Source organism: Streptopelia decaocto (assembly GCF_964273445.1).
Source record: "Streptopelia decaocto genome assembly, chromosome: 1".
NCBI lineage: Eukaryota > Metazoa > Chordata > Aves > Columbiformes > Columbidae > Streptopelia > Streptopelia decaocto.
This window is the reverse complement of record NC_138663.1, coordinates 182,660,690-182,681,250: the sequence shown is the minus strand read 5'-3', so window position 1 is coordinate 182,681,250 and position 20,561 is coordinate 182,660,690. Positions and strand designations below refer to the sequence as shown.

The window sequence follows — 20,561 nt, the reverse complement described above, 5'->3', positions numbered from 1 at the left end:
GAGCATCCCTTTACCACGATGAGGTTGGAGTGGTAGGCATTTTCTTTTTTCTTCATGATGGACTGTGGCAGGTGCTCTCACTCCCCAAAACCGAAATTGGACATTACATGTAGGTGAAACCTAGAAGTTCAGCTCAATCTGTCGAAACCATGGTAGCTTAAAAGGAACATCTGGACAACCTGAATCTACCTCCATCACTGGCCTGATCCTTTAGTCTTTCCTAGGATGTAAGAGCAGATAAAAGAGCTGCTGCTTTTCACCTGTAAATAAAGCTAATGCTGGATGGCACTTCAGTTCCTAATGTTGAGATGTTCTTTAAGTTCTACTCTTTGTCCTCAGAGGACTCAAACATAAATATCATAACCTTCGTATCAAAAGAACTTCATCCTACTGGTTGCTGAGTTCCTAAGCCTCTCCCTGATCTTTTTTTTTTTTTATATAATGGTGGTTTTTTTTTAATAATGGTGTTTGCTACCTGAAGGCAAAGATTTTGTGTATTTCTTTTCTCTTGTGATCTTGAATCTTCCCAACAGAGTTGAGACTCTTCACAGAGTTATCCCATGTGTCAAATGCTGAAAACCATGTATAAATTTATGCTTAACACCTTTGACCACTCCATTAGCATATCCTATTGGTCATGTGCTATAGTACTAAAGTGGAATGTTGCGCAGAGCTGATGGACGTCCTTGTTGCCCACAAGGATTCTTCTTCTGTTAATCATGTTGTCTTTGAAACTTGTTTGCATTGACAGGAACTTTTTTTAATCCTGTGGCCGTCTTCCAAGAAGTACCAGGATCTGCAGGGTTTGCATATTTACTGTTCATGTAGCCTGACCTTCCCACTGTCAGTGAAGCAAACAATGGGTACCTGTCATCAAAAACTCTCAACAGATCATCACACTCATGGTATCATTCCTGTTGTTTCTAACCATTCAGCATTTTTGCCTGGCAAATGTGTCCACATGCCTTTTGTTCATACTGAAACCTCTGTAGACAGTATTAGTAGGATCTCTACCAGAATGTTGACGTGCTTATAACCAGCTGTTTGTGAACTTTCAGACTTGGTTGTACATATCATGCATGGTTCAAGCAGTGGTTGAGGATCTTCACTTTTGAAGAACAGCTTCTCAGTTTTGTTGGTGACAAGGTCTTAGCCTTCATCAGGGATTCCAGTCTGAGACCTCTCCCTTGGAAAGGGCTCTCTCACCATGCTTTGAACAGGATGGCTGTATCCAGGTGTGCTCATTTGGTTTATTTTCACCACAGGAGCCTGCAGAAGAGGCCGGTGCTGTGATTTAGGCAAAAACTTTTTAGTTTGTCACAGTATGGTCATGCCAAGCTGCAAATCGTATTCTATTACCTCATGCAGGGGGGGTGGGATTTGTCTGTCAAATTACTGCATACAGTGGTTTAGCTGTCCAGGAATTGGATGCTTCTCCAAACAAACAGAACTGTTTCAAATAGCCTTAGGGCCACTTCTTAGGACCAGAAGGTTCTGTGAACGTTTTGACTTTATAAGAAATGCTAATAAGGATAGCTTTTACCTAGTAAGAAAATTTTAGTGCTTTTGAATAAGCGCTACCTTCTCTGCTTCAGGCTGTTGTGAAAGCTCCTTTAGGTGTGTTTCTGACAGTTGTTTTTCAGCCCAACCATCTGCAAACAGTGAGTAGCTACAGGAACATTCTTGCTTGCTCATACTTTCCGGGGCTAAGGTCATTTTTTGTGGCACCACGTGACTGACAGCCTGAAGATGTTGTCTGTATTCACAGAAATTCTAGCATCAACTTGTGGTCAATTATGTCCTGTGAAGTTCAGCTGTATCTCCTAAGGAGGGTAAAATATCTTGGTATTAGAATACACCTGCTTACTCATATTTATTTTGGTCAACATTAACGTTAGGAAGCATCCTCCTAGGCATGCTCATGTTGCCAAAGGAGTTGGATGGTTGTGTATACAGGTATAAAGGCTCTCTAAGGAGCTATTAACTTGCTTGCTGGAACAAGTGAGAACTGGGCTCTTGGTTGGCTCAGTTATGGTGTCTATTATGGCCATTGTTAACAATCAGCTACAATTAGAAGGCTTTTCAGTGTTGCTGTCTTATGGTGCTGAGATTTCTAATTAGTCTGATGCAGTTTTTCTCTTGCCAACAGGCCATGTCTCATAGTGGAATTTAAACCTAGATTATATATGTTTGGTGGCCAGACTTTGAAATGTTGTTCCTTTGTTATGATCTTCACCCATTGGTGGCTTCCCAGTGGGATGTCTCTGTTCCTGATAGCGGCAGAACAGTTAGGTGGATCTCTGCTGTATTTTACCTCTCAGCATGCTGCTGCCATTAGGAGAACAGTCCTTCAGTATCTGTTCACCTGGGGATTCAAGGGACTCTCCTCCAGGGAAGTTGAATTTTTGTGAGGAATACTGCTTGGAGATACCCACTGCCTCAATGTAGGTATGGACAGTTGCTTGAAGTAGAGAGGCAAGTTACTGTTCTCCTGCTGTTCTTCTGTAAATATGTGTTCATTTACAACCTGCCCTCCTTTCTTCTTTGTCCAAGTTCCTGAGAGATTTCTACCAAAAAAAGTGTTCATCACCAATTCTGTAGCCCCAAGCAGAGACAATTTGTGCATGCCCCTCTAAATACTACTCAAGGGAATTATTTCAGCTAACAGTACTTGAGTGATTAACCATGAAGTGTGTATCAGATAATGGCTACAGGCAGGTAGTCTTTCTGAGGATCTTTGGGTAAAGTGGCATGAAATAATCCAGTGCTTTGTCCACTGGTATGCTCCAGACTTTCTGCCTCGTGTTTGTGGAAGGTGATTTTTCTAGCTATTTGGCTGCGGAAGGCCATGCGGCTCATTCCTGTCATTCTGGGAGGATGCTGTTCGGTCACCCACAGTGGGACTCTTGCTTTGTTCCAGCTATATTCCAGCCACTGCCATCCTGGTATTTTGGGATGTTTGAGAGAGGATCTCAAGATACACCTTCATTCTTGCTCTCTGGAGTAACTGGATATAATAGCCCTTATGTTACACTCTAGTAGAGGCACAACCCTGACAAACCCTTATCACTCAGAATGATATGATTGTGTATGTTGAAGAGAGGGATACACACCTATAGAGGGATACACATTCAGTACCACAGTTGTTGCAGTGTGACTTTGCTTTTTGAATCCAAAAACTTGGAGATCTTTCAAGCTAGAAAATGGATGATATGGTTTCAACTGTTTATGGTTAATGTCTTTTGGGGATGAAAAGTATTGAGGGTGGAACATGCACAATAGATGCAGCCCACATCTATGTGAATATCTAATATTCTTATCCATTTTAATAATGTGATCTTCATTCCAAATGGATGCCATCTATTTAATTTCAACAAAATTGAGAAGGCTTTGGCCTTGTTTAAGTTTCCACATATGACAGCAGTGAAGTAATATCTCTTTAAATGGCTTTTGCTTATCCTCTGCATTTTGGACAGACTTCAGTCAAAGCTCCCCAAAGTGCATCCATTCTGTGGAAACATAGGTTCTTTTGTGGGGAGCAACACAGAATGGTAGTGTACCAGTTTCTCTCACAGAATGGTTGGGATTGGAAGGGACCTCTGGAGATCATCTAGTCCAACCCACCAGCTAAAGCAGGTTCACCAAAGCAGGTTGCACAGGAATGTGTCCAGGTGGGTTTGAATGTCTCCAGAGAAGGAGACTCCACAACCCTTCTGGACAGCCTGTTCTAGTGCTCTGACACCCTCAAAGTAAAGAAGTTTCTCTACATGTTTAGATGGAACCTCCTGTGTTTCAGTCTGTGGCCGTTTCCCCTCATCCTATTGTTGGGCACCACTGAAAGGAGTCTGGTCCCATCCTCTTGACACCCACCCTTAAGATATTTATAAACATCGACGAGATCCCTTCTCAGCCTTTTCCAGGCTGAACAGACCCAGCTCTCCCAGTCTTTCCTCATGATCTCATAGCCTGCCACTAGACTCCCTCCAGTAATTCCTTGTCCTTCTTGAACTGGGGAGCCCAGAACTGGACACAGTACTCCAGATGTGGCCTTACCAGGGCAGAGTAGAGGGGGAGGAGAACCTCCCTCGACCTGCTGGTCACGCTTTTCCTAGTGCACCCCAGGATATTGTTAGCCTTCTTGGCCACAAGGGTACATTACTGACTCATGGTCGACCTGCTGTCCACCAGCATGCCCAGGTTCTTCTCTGCAGCGTTGCTTTCCAGCAGGTCCACCCCTAATCTGTACTGGTGCCTGGGGTTATTCCTCCCCAGGTGCAGGACCCTACGCTTGCCCTCGTTAAACTTCATTAGATTCTGCTCTGCCCAGTCCTCCAGCCTGTCCAGGTTTCGCTGAATGGCAGCACGGCCTTCTGGTGTGTCAGCCCTTCCTCCCAGTTTGGTATCATCAGCAAACTTGCTGAGGGTGCACTCAGTCTCTTCATCCAGGTCATTGATGAACAGGTTGAACAGGACTGGACCCCGTACTGACCCCCAGGGAGCCCCACTAACTACAGGCCTCCAAATCAGACTCTGCACCATTGATCACAGCCCTCTGAGCTCTGCCATCCAGCCAGTTCATGTTCCATGTCATTGTGCACTTGTCCAACCCACACTTCCGAAGCTTACCTATGAGTATGTTGTGGGTGACATAATTCTCCCCAAATAAGGGGACAGTTCCATAAGGTCAGAGGATTCGGTGGTGAGGGAATCTGCTAATACAGTGATGTGAAACACCTAAATGGGAGAATCTGCTGTTTGGGCGCATAAAAAGCTTTTTTTTTTTTTTTAATTACACAATAAATGTGAAAATATCAAATGAGATGTGACATTTCCTAACTAGAATTTTATTTTCAGTAAGTTCAATAAAAATAGTTTAGTAATAGTATGTTCTTAGTTAGTCAATAGTTTAGTTAATAGTAAGTTCTTGAGCAATCAGTTTCATCATCTTTTGAATCGAAGAATCTGCAAGAGGCCAGCATCTAAAAGACTTTTCTACAGAAATTTAAAAGTAAAGATCACCTGTCCTAATTGCAAGATCTTGCAAAACAAAGAGTTGAGTGCTGCTGATACTGAAAAAATTGTTTGAGAAACAAGCAAATATCACCAACTGAATCTGTGAATAACAATTCTTACAAGAACTCTTTTCAAAAACTCTGCAAATCTCTTTCCCTGACTTTTATGGGCACGAGATGTATAAAATTCAACCAAATACCTCAGGCAGAGCAGAACTGGGAAAAACCTGCCTTGTACCACAGTAGTTTACTGATAATGACAAAGAAACTTGACCCTTCCAAGTCAATGATCTAATATGGATCATTTGACTTGGTCCAGCATACAGCTGGTGATGGTTCTGCACTAAGACCACAATTCCTTCAGGCTGCACCTTTTCAGTAGCCAGGGAACATCTGCGGGACCAGTGTCTGCCATCCTCCTAAATAAATATGTAAAGTCCTGTATGTTCATGCATGTATTGACTTGCTCATGCCCATGAACTGTGGTAACACCTCTGGGTGGGAGGAGAAGGACAGTTGACTCAAGACAGGGCCTTCCTCTAGCTTCAGTCCCTTGTCCCGAGACTGCCTTGTTTTACCCTGGCAGCACAGCTGATCCTGGGGGAGCCATTCATCGAGGTGGGCAGGAGGCCCTTCCTCCCTGGGGAGATGCGTGTAGTAGCCCTGCGCTGGAGAAAGCTGACCTGAGCATAGGCCTCTGGAAATTTGGTCCAGTCCCTGTAGTTGCCAAAGTATAGGCTACCGTTTAGATAAACAGTAGGAAAAGGAATTGTACTTGAGCAAAGCCAGATTGATTTGGTTTGAATGAAGTTTCCTCATTAGGGATGTTCCTTTTCCCTAGGTTCCCCACAGCAGAGACTCAGGCACGGATTCCAGAAAGTCTTCTAAAACAAATAATTTATTCACAAGGTACAGTGTAGAGCAGCTCGAGCTGGGGGCCTCCTGAAGAGGGACCCTCAGCAGAACAAAAACTTGGATGATTATAGCCCTGCAATCCAAGCCCCCCCACTGCCCGGTGTGGCACTCCAGGCCAATTGCAAAATTAGAGTCTGGGGTCTCCCTGTTCTTCATTTTCATCAGGTGAGCTGTCAGTCAAAGGCCTGACCTGTACCTGCAGCTGAAGAAAAAGTTCTGGGCAAACTGAAACATTCTTCTGGTTTATCTTCTGTGTTAGACACAGTTCTGTTCCTTTACTTATCTCCAGGGATGCAGCTCCCCTCATTTTCTAGCCTGAAGACTCTGAGGCCTTTTTTTATTTAATGAAGCAGAAAGTTTCAAAGGTTCACAGCTTGCAGAAATTACGCAAAGCAAATTTTACCTATGCTAAGAGAATTCTATATAAGCACTTTCTAAACAAGTTCCACAAGAAGCAGTATACCAAATAATTCATTAAGCCAAGGCAGTCTGTTCCCTAGCACTTCTTTGCTTAAAATGGCAGTGCCATGTACTTAGTGTGGAAAATCAAATATATTCTAGGACTTTATAGTGAAAGCATCCCCCAGTGTGTACCTGTCTGATGCAGTTTGTCTGCGCAACACTGTTTAACTGCCTGCTCATTTCCATCTTCCTTCTCTCCAAAACCACTTGACAACAAAATATGTTGTCCGTATGGATGTGCTCTGAGTATGCTGCCATTATTAATATATTGCTTGAGAGCCTTTCAAACTGAGGCTGGAAAAGTTGTTTTAAATTGTTTTTAAAATGTCTAAAATGTCTATTTTTAAAATGTCTAAAAAGTAAGCAGGTCCTAGAAATTTTGGATGTCAGGTTGCTCTTTTTTTCTAAAATTAAAAAAAAAATATATATATAAATATATATATATTTATATATTACAAGCAAGGCATGGTATAGTGTGGTCTCTATAATCAGTACTGTTTGGTTGTCAGATAATTGTTTGAGACTGAAAAGCCTGGTTTTCCTTGTTAGTATATTTGTTTTAGGCGTTACAGCTATTTTTTACACATTTTTCAATGTTTTGCTTCATTAGAGATTAAAATCTGAATGTGCTTATTAAAAACAAAAACACAAAAAGGTATTTAGCTATATATGTACTGCATCATAATCTTCAATTGCCTGTTCGATCCTTGATTGTACCTCTAGACATATCAAGCAAAAGATAAAGTCTAAAATTTAGAAAACTTTGCTTCATGCGTTTGGAATAATAGCTTTAGTACATTTTAAATTTGTGAAAACATGCATCTGGTTACAGTTACAATTGATGATTTGATTCCTTTTTAAATTAGGGCTTTAAGTGTTCAAATATTCTAATTAAGCAAGGTAGAAATGTTAAATGGGTGCTTTACCACTGAGAAGGTGATTTTTTCTTCAGTAGTTCCTTAAAGGAGCTAAGGCTAGAGGATGCTTTATTTTGAGTCAGAAATCAGGCTAACAGTGTAAGTGGGAAATATTTATTACAAGTGTCAATGTACATGGATTGTGCTACTTTACACACAAGATGAAAATACATGTAACTAGGGAACTTTGAAGTAGGTTTAGCTGAAAACTAATCTGACACTGGAAAATAATTTCTGTTATGTGTGGCTAAATGTTAATATCATGCAGATCTATGTGTATGGTAAATGTCTGTTACAAAATTGATCCCCAAACTATAAGTTTTAATTGATTCAAATGTCATGGCTTGTCATAGTTCTGTGATTAACAAGCTTATAGATTCTTACAGCTGAAATACTGCAAATTCTATTTGCAGTTACAAATGTATTTTAAAAAATAGCAGTCTTGTCTTAACTTTTATTTTGAAAGGGGCCATTATATCATCACCCTGTAGTAATAAGCATTGTGTCTTTTTTGTCATTCTGCTCCAGAACAAAAGAGACGAACATCTTTTGAAAAAAAGAAATGTTCCCCAAGAAGAAAGTTTAGAAGATTCTGATGTTGATGCTGACTTCAAAGCAGTAAGCTCCTTATTTTTAAAACTTTGGTAGTGTCTCAAAACATTGTAAAGTAGAATTACGAACTGATACTCTGTTAAAATCAGTTTGGTTGCATTAAATGTTTAAAAATAATATAATTTAGCAACAAAATTACTAAAACTTTTTTTTTTCTTTTCAAGCAAAATGTAACGCTAGAAGCTATATTGCAGGTATGTTATGTTTAGCTATTTTTTTTAATTAGAAGTGTGTATTTTGTGCATTTTTAGGTTTTATTGATTATTTATTTATTTACTTATTTTTAGAACGCCACAAGTGACAACCCAGTGATCCAACTGAGTGCTGTCCAGGCTGCAAGGTAAAAATAAAGAATGGCACAGAGATATATTTCTCACATGTTTTTCATAATGAAAGTTACTTATTTACTTCTATATTTAATTTCACAGAAAACTCCTATCCAGCGACAGAAATCCACCTATTGATGACTTAATAAAATCAGGAATTTTACCTATTCTGGTAAAATGCCTAGAAAGGGATGATAAGTAAGTATACTTCGAAAAATGTTCATCCTTACTGAAAATCTGCATCCAAAAAAAAACCCTTGTTATTTCAAATGAAACTGAGGATTCATAGCACCATATAATCTGACCCAGTTGATCACATTTCATGATGATAAACCATAAATTCTCCAGGAGTATTTATTCTGCCACAGAAATGTCAATGTAGTTTTTAGAGCTTGTATGAGCATATCCAGCTACTGGAGAAAACCCTACTAAATTTCTCATTGGTTTTGAATATTTTTAATAAACCTGTCTCAGACTTACTGCATGTATTTGTGTGAAGGCAGAGAATGTGGCTGGTTGTGAACAGGGCACTACTCTTTTCCAGAGCACACTTGTCATCTTTTTCATTAAGGTTATTAGCTTAAGTTTCTAGCTGCTTGCGTTCTCACTGCAAGGTGGGTTTCCTGCTGGCTCTGTGCTGCTCCCTCCTGTGATGGTACAACACAGCGAACATGCTCTCTCTCATGATTCTGTGCTTGAAAACAAGCTTCAGTAAAGGAGGTAGAGAACATGGAGCATGTACTTGTAAGAATTTAATGACATGTAAGAAAAATGCCGTATTCCACAATCTGTGAGCCCCTTATTCAGATAGATGGGAACTAACACATTTGAGGTAAATGTTTTAGCTTGTCTTTGGTATCAGGCAACCATACATGTGTTTACAGTATTTCCATTTTCAAGGTGATTTCTGCAGCCATGAGGGCTATAAACTTAAGAATGCAAATTGGCATATTGGGTATAATTTGGTGGTTGCAAAACATCAAGCGTGAGTAGCTTTTTTTTTTTAGGTTGTTTAACAAAACAGTTGCCTAGAAGGCAGCTGGCAATAATGTTCAAATCAGGGTAGGATTTAAAAATGGGTCATGAATGCCTGTTTGCTCTAGAAGTAGATGGTTCAGTGCTGTGAAGAATTATTTTAATTTGAATTTTCAGTCTAGTTTTTGGATGGTTTATGTATGTTAAATAAGCCTTTCAGAACTGAACCGAACTGAACATTTTCTGAAGCAATCCTTTTAATTGTGATTGCTATATAATATTTAGCAGAGGTAAATTCTGCAAAGACTTTGTATAGCAGATTGTTAAAGCTGTTGTTTATGTTATAAGGGAAAGCTTATAGCAAGAGGGAGAAAAGAAGGACCAACCTAGAACTAGAATTTTAATGCATTTGATCCTGGAATCTAAAGATTTATAGATAGCTGCTGACAGGTGCTATTTGTTTTTACAAATCCTTATTTACACATCTTGGGCCCTCCTATCTATTTCTTGTCCAATTTCATCCCAAATAAAACCTTACAATGCTTTGGAAGATAACGCACAAAAAAAAAGCTTAAAGGAAGCAGGTGTTATGGCTATATCCAAAACATAATTGATAAAGATCCAAAAAAGCATGCAAATGAAAAATAGTCACCTAACAGTAAATATTCTTTGCTCCTCCCAGAGGCTGACACCTTACTGTTATGCTAATCACCATAAGCTGTAAACTCTTTTATAGCTTCTAGAACTCTTAACCTTGATCATGTGCTTGAGACCAGTTTTCATGCAAACTGTTTTACTAAACTGCTGTTGGCACAGGCAACACATGACAGGCATCTTGGAAGAGATGCTCCCCCAGCTTTCGTAATATTTGTGACTAATTTTATCTGCATTTAATAAGTCAGTTTTAATACAGGTATCATGCTGCCTTTTCATACTGATGCTTGATCTTTTCCCCTGTCTGGGATGGAGCAGAAAAATGTCTTTATCCCAGTATACTAGCTTACACTTGATATGGGATGTAATGTCAGAAGGGCCAAGTTTTTGTTAGTTATGGTCAGACATGGTTAATTTATTGAGAAGTCCTAATGGCAGCCAGAGAGTTGCACTTTCTTCACTAAATATGGATGGCATTTGGATCAGTTGAATGTGAAGAGGTCTGTGATACCCGTTAGAGAGGCATAATTAAATGTTATGATGAGGAGTGCTAGAAATCTTTCATACAGGAGGTAATTAGTTGACTAGAGCAGTGGTCAGCTTCACTGGTTGGTGTGTGCTTCAACAAGTATTACTGGTTTTATTTTTTTAACTACTAATAGGAAGTCAGAGTGATGGGTGGTTTACAAAAGGTCATAGAATCTCGTATCTTTTCTTTTTTTCCCTCACAGCTTTTTCCTCTGAAATGTCTAGGCTTAGTGGTTTTTTAAAAAAACTGCTTAAATGTGGAGCGTCTCAGAGTGGATACAGCTATTAATACTGAAATGAACCATAAAATAATCAGCAGATCATGTTTCAACTTATTACTGTATAATTATTTCATTACAGTCCTTCATTACAATTTGAAGCTGCATGGGCATTGACTAACATAGCATCAGGCACTTCTGCACAGACTCAAGCTGTTGTACAGTCTAGTAAGTATTACAGTTCGGTTTTGGGGGGGTGGTTGATATTGTGGGTAAAAGCGAAAAAGGGATATTTGGATAACGAATGTTATCCAAACTATTAAAATAAGAAATGCATGGCTGTTGTATTTTTCAAAAAGTTTCTACATTGCTCTTAAACGTTAATCTGTTTGTCACTAACAATTAATATTAAGGTTCCCAGACCTGATTTTCCTATGAAGAAGATAGAGAATGACAGATGATAGGAGTATGACAAAAAATGTTAGTCCTTTCTAATCCTTATTTCTGGAGTGTTGTGCCGTTAATTTCCCTATGGCTAAAACTTATGTTAGGAAGTAATTCTTTTCTACCTCAAAGGTATGTTCATCAATGTTGTTGAAGTAATAGGCTGCTCATTTAAATACAGATTTAAGAAAATTACCATTCTTTCCTTGACCATATGATTAATATCTCCTGTGCACACCATGTTTGTTGTGCTGCCTTTGTTTCTTGCATAACCAGCCAGTGAGATTTCCATTGTGAAAAGAGATAGGAAATAAACAGTAAAGTTAATTGAAGATAAATTATTCAAAATACTTTTTCAGAATTTTATATATAGATTTTTTTGTATCAGCACGCTTATCTTAAAACGATCACCTTTATGCTGAATACAACAGGAGACTATCTCTAAGCAGATATGTAATAAATTGTTTTGGCTTATTCATATTCACTGTTTTTATATGGGAAAATGGTGACTTAGTTCTTTGATTTATTTTTTAAGTGTATGAACCTACCTTTCAAATAAAAATGCTGTTTTGTACGTTTTAATAGCTAATGAATTATGTCACTAATTGTTAGATTCTGTATATTTCAAATACTGGAGCAATAGAATAAGAATGCTAATACAAATGATCTTTGAATAAAAATCCAAAACCTTTAAAAAAAAATGAACATCTTGAATTTGTTTAAAAAAATCCTGATGTGATTTGGGCAACTCTGTTTTTAGATTGTTTTTCTGTTGTCTAAATAACTTTGAAAATCTATTTCTGAGTTTTTTCATGCTTCCCAGCTTGTTCATTAGTTAGTCATTATCTTCCTTTTTCAAGTTCCGTAGTGTTATCATATTTGAATCAATGAATCTAATTAAAAGGATTAAAAGAGAAAATCTAGAAAAAAATCTTATAGGGAAAATTAAAAATTAGGATGAAAATATGTACAGCACAGCCAAAAGTGTTGCTGTTACCTGAAGAATTACTAGAAGTTCAGGCTGGGGTATCTCTCTCCCAAAAATCTGTTTAGCTCATGCTTGAAAAAAAGAAAATATGATAAAATGACTTTAGAGAGGCAAAAAGCATTTTCCAAGCTTTACTCCAAAAGACAAAATGAAAGTTTAGTCTAAAAGTGTCGCTGCTTTGGCTGGAAGATGAGTAAGGGAAAGCAGCCTTTCAGCGCTACTCCCTTCAGATAAGGGATGATTTGAGGAAACAAAGCAATGGGCCCTTGCAGCTGTAGGAGAGGCTGGTGTGGCCTAAATACAAAAGAAGAAAATAAAAAAATACAAAAGATTGCCTCCTGCAATCAAGAGGGACAGATGGCAATTGGAAGGCCCAGCGAAAGAGGCGAAGTACTATACACACAGAATAGATGTTGGCAGGAGCCAGTGTGGAGCAGAAGTAATTCATTTTTTGAGACAAGGAGATAACCTGCACCTCGTGCTTTCTCCAACCGTCCTTCTGCCTGAGTGCTGGTATGAAATAATTTCATTTGTACTTTTGAAAGCATACCAGGATTGCAATCTCATATAAACTACATACTTGACCCTCCTGTCTGAAATATGTTGAATGCAGTGAAGTGTAATCTCAGTAATCGCTGAAAAGCAAGCTGGAATATTCCACTTGAGCCAATAGAAGTGGGATGATTGTTACAAGAACAGTGAGAGTGTTCTTAAGCAACGGTGTGTTGCTGTCACTCTCAACTTGTCAGTTGTAGGCAATTGCTGAATTACTCATCTAGGGTGGGGAACGAATTTTAGGTTGTCTTTATTCTTCATTGCTCTCTATTTTTCAGGAAAATACATGAAGGATTTTTGGCTCATTATCACACGTTAAATTATCAACAGAACATTGATTCACAGTTGCTCACAAATTGTCTTGCAATTTTTAAAAATTTCTGAAGCTATTTCTGAAGCTATTTTTATGAGAAAAACTACTCTTCCCTTCAACATTGTATAAATTGATCTATTTTACTTTGCTTAGAAAGGCTATAGCACGAGTATGATCATATATAGATTTAAAAAATCGCTGCAAGAATTACTGTCTTTCAAACAGTTGTCTGAAGGGAAGTAGTGCATGGGAATAGTAGAGGGATGGTTTCGTAGCTCTATTAAATTTATTGAATTTAGCAGAGACTGAGATCTAAAATCAGTACCACTTCCTTAATCTGGTATGTTGCCTGCGTTGTATAAGAGCAAATTAAAACGTGTCTTAGGAGTGGCAGATGGATCTAAATCTTCACTGCATGTGGAAACTAACTATAGCCACCTCTTGGAAGGAAGCTGTTTTCTTAAAGTCAAGATTTGAAGCACGTTTGCATGAGTAGGCATGTCATTCTGTTAGGTATGTAGCATGGTCCTGGATAACTGGAAAATGTGAATTTCCAGGACACGAAACCCAGCACCTACATGCTTGAGGCTCTTGCATATCACTTTGAGGAATATGGGGAAATGTTTTAATGTGGGGAGCATTGTTGTTTAAGAGTTTCTTCTTCTCAAATCTATATTTCCCCTCTATAGATAAATATAGAAATGTTTAACTGAGGGGTTTTTTATGCTCTTCATAATAGAAGCATGTATTAGGTATGGTAGAGAAAGTGTTTTGTATTAATCAATTGAAAGTATTGTGCATATACCATATTCCGGTAAAAACAAATCCAATCTTTGCATTCTGCAGATGCAGTACCCCTCTTCTTGAGACTACTTCATTCACCACACCAGAATGTTTGTGAGCAAGCCGTCTGGGCTCTCGGAAATATTATAGGTAACTCTTGTTGTTATAATGATCTGAATTCAGGGAGCGTTTCATTTTAGAATTTGACTTTTTGAACATTGGCATTACCATATGAGACTATGTTTCCTCTAAATTCTGTGGCTTAATATGATTTTTCATGTGGCTAGAATTATATATGTACGTCCTATTTTTTCTGAAGAAATAGTATCACTTCCTACACAAAATATTAACAGGATAAATTTTGTGTTTCATAAAATATACATACATATCTGCGCGTATGTATATTTAATTGAACACGACCTTTTAGTAGTAGATTATTGGTGAGGAAACATAGAATTTCAGTATCCCAACCTGCCATTGCATACATTTCAAGATTTTCCATTTTTAATGTAATTTCTTTTACAACAATTTTCATTTCTGTAGGTGATGGTCCTCAGTGTAGAGATTATGTCATATCACTGGGAGTTGTCAAACCTCTTCTGTCCTTCATCAATCCCTCCATTCCCATCACCTTCCTTCGGAACGTCACATGGGTCATTGTAAATCTCTGCAGGAATAAGGACCCCCCACCGCCTATGGAGACAGTTCAGGAGGTAAATAAAGAATTATGAGACAGATAATTTTTTATACTGTGGGCTAGAGGCCAAATGTTTTACATTGTCACACTATGAATTTATGCATGTTTTTTTTTTGCCAGTATCTTGTGCCACTAATCAGTTTTTAAATGAAGTAATTTGACCAATTTGATACTTCTTACCAAGGTTGTAATGAAGGTATTTGTAACATCTGAAACTGAGTAAGACTGAAGAGCCATATATTTAAATGGACAAAACAAAACATTAATGCACTAGAAAGTGTTAACATAATCAACATTCCATTTTTTTTTCAAAAAAAGGCTAAGAACGTGATATAGAAGTATTCAAATATTATTTTCAGTAAGAGGAAATGTAAGTAAGCTAGTGAATATAGTTTGTTTTAACTAGCTGTGAACGTGCAATGTCAAGTCCTCAAGAAGAGAAGCATCTGAAAATCCTTTTACGCTGGTGAACAGAGCAAATGCAGTTTATAGAGTAGGCACAGCTAGTAAAGAGATGCTATTTGACTAGAACTGTAGTTGTATGTTAAGTTCTTAATTTTAAGATAAATTGCAAAATGTAGATAGTTTTTGAAGCCATGTGAAGTATAATATTGTTTGCAACTAAACTTCAATGAAATTTTAAAAATGAAGCGAAGAATGGGGAAACTTCTACAAGTAATAATTACCAAATAAAAAGCCTTGTTCTAAGTAGTCTTCTCATAGCTCAGTTTTGTATTTTCTCCATACATGAATACAAAACCAAAATTTTACTTTAATCCAAGAGGGTTTCATATATTGATATTAAGCTAATGATTTTTATTATATTATGTGGTAACAAAGCTTTCAAAATGACAGGGGGGATGTCTTATCCCAGTTGTTTGCTTGTTTTCCCTCAAAATATAGTCTGCTTTATGTGTCTTTGAAATACAGTACTGGCTTTTATTTTTACTAATTTTAAATATAATAGATATATTTTTATGTATACTTTGAGGGAATGACCAGCTGCTGGGAAGTGTGTGAACGCAGTGTGCTAAAGCATTCTCAAGCTAAGTTTTGTGGCTGCTGTAAGTGGAGTCATGATTGTATGGCCAATTTTATTCTACTGTAGTGACTGATTAACTTCTTTTCAGATTTTGCCAGCATTGTGTGTTCTCATTTACCATACAGATATAAACGTAAGTAATTTCTCAACTTTTAGATATTTAGATTCTTTGTTTTCTCTGAAGAGAAAATACTTCAAGATTGTATTTAAGTGGCAACCTTAGTTTTGTGTGTCATTTCATGTATAATTAACTAGTAAATGCACAATTAAATATGAAGACTAATATAATCGTAGTCATTCAGAGCATGAAAAAGAAAGTGAAAACACCATTCCTGAAATATCTTTTCTAAAAGTTTTTTTAATCACATTTAAAAGCCACATTTTAAAAAAGTTCTCTTGCGGAATTGAGCACTTCACCATCAGCTTCACTTTAATTCTGCCCCACTTTATAGTTTTGCATAGATGACATATAATGCATGTGTAGAAAAAAATATAATTCTACATATCAGTCCAATGAAAATTGTGATCATATGGGTAAATCTGAGTTTCATAACCTGTTGGGTGCTTGACTTTGCAACCTGTTTAACGAAGGAAATCACATACAAAAATGTACTTAAACAGGAATAAATTATTGTTTTGTGGCACCTTTGACAACTTTTATTCATGTTTTTAATACTAAACTTTCAATACTTCTCACATTCCTGATCCATGGGCTTACATATGTTTTCTGAGTGAAGCCCTAGAGGAGTGGACTTACCTCCTGAAGCCTTATATTGGGACTTCAGGAGCGAAGATCTGTGTAACCGAGGGATACTGAGCCGCTCTCCTCCCGTCAGGACTTTGATGCCTTTACTCTTGCTCCCTGTAGTGATTCTCCAATTTAGGGAAGCAGGAATTGAACCCTTCTGGTGAGTGTGGGGATAGAGCAGAAGATCGGTGGAACTGTCTTTTGTTATTTCCACACTGTTGTAGTGGTGTTTCTGGTGCTTTTTTAATGGTGAAGTGGGCTTGGCTCCACAAAATATTTGCAAACAGTTTAATTTGGGATTTTGCCAGGGCTTTCCCAGTATAATATGAGTGGGAGACAGCACATGGTGACTTTCCAATTTGTAATTTGGACAAACTCGAATGGAAATTCATAGCAAACCCAAACATACTTCTAGCCTATAGGCTTTTTTTATTTCCTGACAAATTTGCCATCTCTCACAAGCAATGACTGTGTGAGAGCTTCGTGAGGTAGATACAAGACTATGTGATGCCAGGTTTTGACTGATCTCAATTAGGGTGCCCATCTTTTTGATCTTGAGGGTCAGGTGCTAGTTTGGAGGTACCAGTCTGGTCCCAGCCCCTCCATACTGGAGCAGCAAGCCTGTCTTTGGAGATGAGTCAGTGATGGAGGTATGTCAGCCAGCAGTCTTGTGAGCACTTCTGGCAGCTGCTGCTCTCATCAACAGCGGGGCTGTGGGGCAGCAAGCTGGTGAGGCACCATCTCTCACTGCTTCTGCTGTGATACCATCTCCACTGCAGCACCTTCTGCTGTCCCTGTGGCAATGGCAGGTGAGGGCAGCAGCATGCTGGGCCAGGACAGCCTTGGGTCTGTGCTGGCTGGTCCCTGGAGCTGAATGGAAGCAGCCTGTGGATCAGGACTTTGGTCCTTCATATGGTTCAGTGCTGTAGTATTTAGCTGTCTTAATAGCGAGAAATTTTAAATGGATATCTTTGTTAGAAATAGAGTAGATGCAGATAATTCAACAGATGATGTCCTCAGTGGGGTCCAGATGTCTCTCCCTGCAGTCCCTAATACCAATTCTAAGGGATGGAATATCCCTCTTTCTGCTGGCTTTGTTTCTGCTTCGGATACTGCCTTTCAATGACTGCAACTTTCGTACCTTTCTGGTTTTGAGGGCTCTCAAATAATCCTAATGAAGTCATCAGTAGCTTTGTCTTCCTTTTCTTTAAGACACTAAGATGCATGATAGTAATCTCTCTGTGAATTTTCTCTTTGCTCGAACAGTTGCCACATTACAATAGTTGCTAGTCCTTTAGTTGGTTTGGTACAATAATTCCTTTCCTTTGCTGTGGATTTCATTCTTAATATGAAGGCAAAAAACAGCAGACATCCAGAACAGTTTGCAGTTTCTCTTGAGAACTGCATTATGGACCAAAAACGCTAAGGTGTAAGATACGTGGATTGGAGACTGAGGGGACTCAGGTGTTCTGTGACCAAAAGACGGCACAGCTGACAAATTGTAGCAGTGCTAGGAGGCTGGGTTGGTATTTTCTTCAGAACGTTACCAGCATAACTACTTAGCTGAGCTCATTGTCTATCTTTGAGATGCAAATCAAACCCAACAGTTTACCTTTGTGAGATGATGTATGATGTCATTCTGTGCATCAAAATGTGGTATTTATTTTAAAAAAGTGAGAGAGGGCATATATAAATTATTATTCTGGAACAAATGGCCCTAGTTTTCATAGTTGTATGTAATAATCTATCATTTTACTGATTAGGTCTCATCATAATGTTTGAGTTTTCCCTGTAACTAAATTGCATGCTCTTTTCTTTTTTTTACCCCAGACATGTGGAATGTTTATCAATAATTTAAGACTCCATTGTATGGATTTTACTGCTCAGTGTGTAAACCACATTCTTTCCAATTTGTAGATTCTTGTGGACACTGTTTGGGCTTTGTCCTACTTGACAGACGGTGGAAATGAACAGATACAAATGGTGATTGATTCAGGAGTTGTACCTTTTCTAGTTCCCCTTCTGAGTCATCAGGAGGTTAAAGTTCAAGTAAGTCTGGTTCAGTTGCTATTGAATGGTTCTTCGTAAGCTGTTTTCTAAAAAATGTGCCTTAGAGTGTTTATTAGTGGAGTACTGACGTGGGTGTTCGTAGCTACATTTGTTGCAGGTAAAACTGAACAAAAGGTGTTACCTACACTGAGGAAAAAGCCATTATTAAAATGAAAGAAAACTCAAACAAAACAGTTCTAATGTAGTTTTAAGTGAAGGTTAGACATTAACTTCCATTGTGTGATTATCAGGGGTGCCTTCCTTTTGTAGTCCAAAAATATTTAGTGACAACAGATTTTACATTTTCCAGAATTGAAGTTGTATGCACTCTTTTCTGTGGCTGCATACATGGTTGTGCATATTCTGTCTGAATAGCTCATGAAAATCAATTAATATTTTGGGATCTTTTGAATGTTAAAATATTTGCAGATGCTGAGTCCTTTTAGTGAAGTAAATTTCTAATTAGCTACAAAAGTTAGGATAACTGCACTTCATTGATTAATTTCAAAGACAAAGGGAAACTAAAAGTTAGTGTGTACTTGATTTTTCTAAACCAGCCATCGCAACTGGGAGCGTTTTTACTTATCTGTGCATTTGCCGTGCTTGTTTAGTCTGTGCTTTGTATGAGACTGGGCTGTCTTGAAATTTGTCAGACCAGTTAACTTGATGAAAAGGAGTCTTTCCAGTATTCTGTCCCTTGTTAAAGCATTTACTAACCAATACATAGAGATACAGAGTCCGTTTCTGAAAGTCAACTGAGAATAAATAAGTAGTCATGGATTTTCTAATTCTGTAGTGGAGAGCTGAATGGAGAAGTAAGGAACCTTGGCAGACAGTCAAAGCCTAGAAACAGATAATGTAATTGTAGCTCAGATCAGATACATGATTAATTAACTCTTCTATTGTTTTAATATTATTTTAATTCTTAATCTTTATGCTTTTTGAGGTGAGCTGCAGTGTGTCTGTTCAGTAAAATCCTGTACTGTGTGTTTCTGTTTTAATGAAACAGTACCCATTTTTAGGAAGTAGCTCAGAGGATAAAGTGCTAAAGTGTATTTTGCAAAGTGTTTTTATAAAGAAAAATCTTAAAATGATCTTTGTTTTAGCATAAGTAACAGCAATGTCTTTAACGTGCAATTTTTTTTCTTCCCGCTTTGGATATTCAGACAGCAGCACTGAGAGCAGTAGGCAACATAGTAACTGGTACTGATGAACAGACACAAGTTGTTCTCAATTGTGATGTTTTGTCTTATTTCCCAAATCTCCTGACGCATCCAAAAGAGAAGATAAACAAGGTAAGAGCTCCTTTTGAATGCCAAGACTGGAATTATTTTTTTATAAGGGGACTCTTAGATGCTTTGAGTTTTATTTGAGGTGCATGTTGTGAGGGGCAAATACAAGTAAAAGCCAAAATCACATCCCTAAAAAAATGGAACTCACTATGTTTTTTTCCTGAAGTACTTCATAATTGGCTGCTTGCCACATCTGGTTGTTTTTTACTTAAGATCGGAGCCTTTTTAAGATGTTCTGTATTGCCTTGCCAAGTATCCCCCTTTGTAACCAGGAATTTATAGCTGCCATCAGATAGATGTTAGCTGTGCCAATGAACCCCTTGAAGGAGATAACAGCTGAGTAAAGTCTCAAGACTCAGAGTCCTGTCTGATGCTTGAGTGAGCTTTGGGAGCTCCACTTCATGTTTCAGGAAGAAAATGGGAGCTGGAGCTGTTTTTCCTTGTATCAGCACAGAAAGATACTGCTGAGTGTCTAAGTCAAATATTGCAGGATAAGTCCTTTTTTATATGAGGTTTTAGCAGTTTTCCTGTTTTCTTTGCAAAACTGATCTCAAGTTTAAAATATGGCTGTGACTCCAGCAATGCAAAGCAGATCTAAGGTTTAAGTCTGTATTGCTCCCAGTGTATGGAGACACTTCTTGTGCAAGTAATAATCTGGCCCTGTTAATTAATCATATTGATATTACATTGATCCCCTGTGCATTTGGCTTTCACAGTGCAATAAAAGTTTGTGCACTAAAAGTGCTATTGGGGAGGAAACCTGGAGGCTCTGTTTGGTGGTTGGTCATGGTATGATTTTAGGTTGAGGTTGTTTGGTTTGGTTGGGTTTTTGATTTTTATCTGTTGACGGCTTTTAAGAGTGTTTTGCTTTTTTTTTTTTTTTTTTTTTTCCCAATTGTAGGAAGCAGTTTGGTTCCTTTCCAATATCACAGCAGGAAACCAGCAACAAGTTCAGGCTGTAATAGATGCTGGGCTAATCCCTATGATCATACACCAGCTGGCTAAGGTCAGTCAAACTATCAGCTATGCAA

General features: G+C 38.1%; 1 protein-coding gene across 2 annotated transcripts in view; it reads left to right on the top strand.

Annotated features, from left to right (window-relative positions):
- KPNA3 (karyopherin subunit alpha 3) overlaps nucleotides 1-20,561 on the top strand; it is a 65,819-nt gene that overhangs the window by 38,012 nt on the left and 7,246 nt on the right. For both annotated transcript variants that reach the window (XM_082062502.1, XM_082062501.1), the window contains 11 exons: nucleotides 7,835-7,924; nucleotides 8,083-8,112; nucleotides 8,206-8,258; nucleotides 8,347-8,442; nucleotides 10,762-10,847; nucleotides 13,766-13,852; nucleotides 14,246-14,415; nucleotides 15,530-15,574; nucleotides 18,107-18,238; nucleotides 19,405-19,533; nucleotides 20,432-20,536. In XM_082062502.1, coding sequence (XP_081918628.1) covers nucleotides 7,835-7,924; nucleotides 8,083-8,112; nucleotides 8,206-8,258; nucleotides 8,347-8,442; nucleotides 10,762-10,847; nucleotides 13,766-13,852; nucleotides 14,246-14,415; nucleotides 15,530-15,574; nucleotides 18,107-18,238; nucleotides 19,405-19,533; nucleotides 20,432-20,536 — 1,023 coding nt within the window. The remainder of the gene's footprint in view (nucleotides 1-7,834; nucleotides 7,925-8,082; nucleotides 8,113-8,205; nucleotides 8,259-8,346; nucleotides 8,443-10,761; nucleotides 10,848-13,765; nucleotides 13,853-14,245; nucleotides 14,416-15,529; nucleotides 15,575-18,106; nucleotides 18,239-19,404; nucleotides 19,534-20,431; nucleotides 20,537-20,561) is intronic.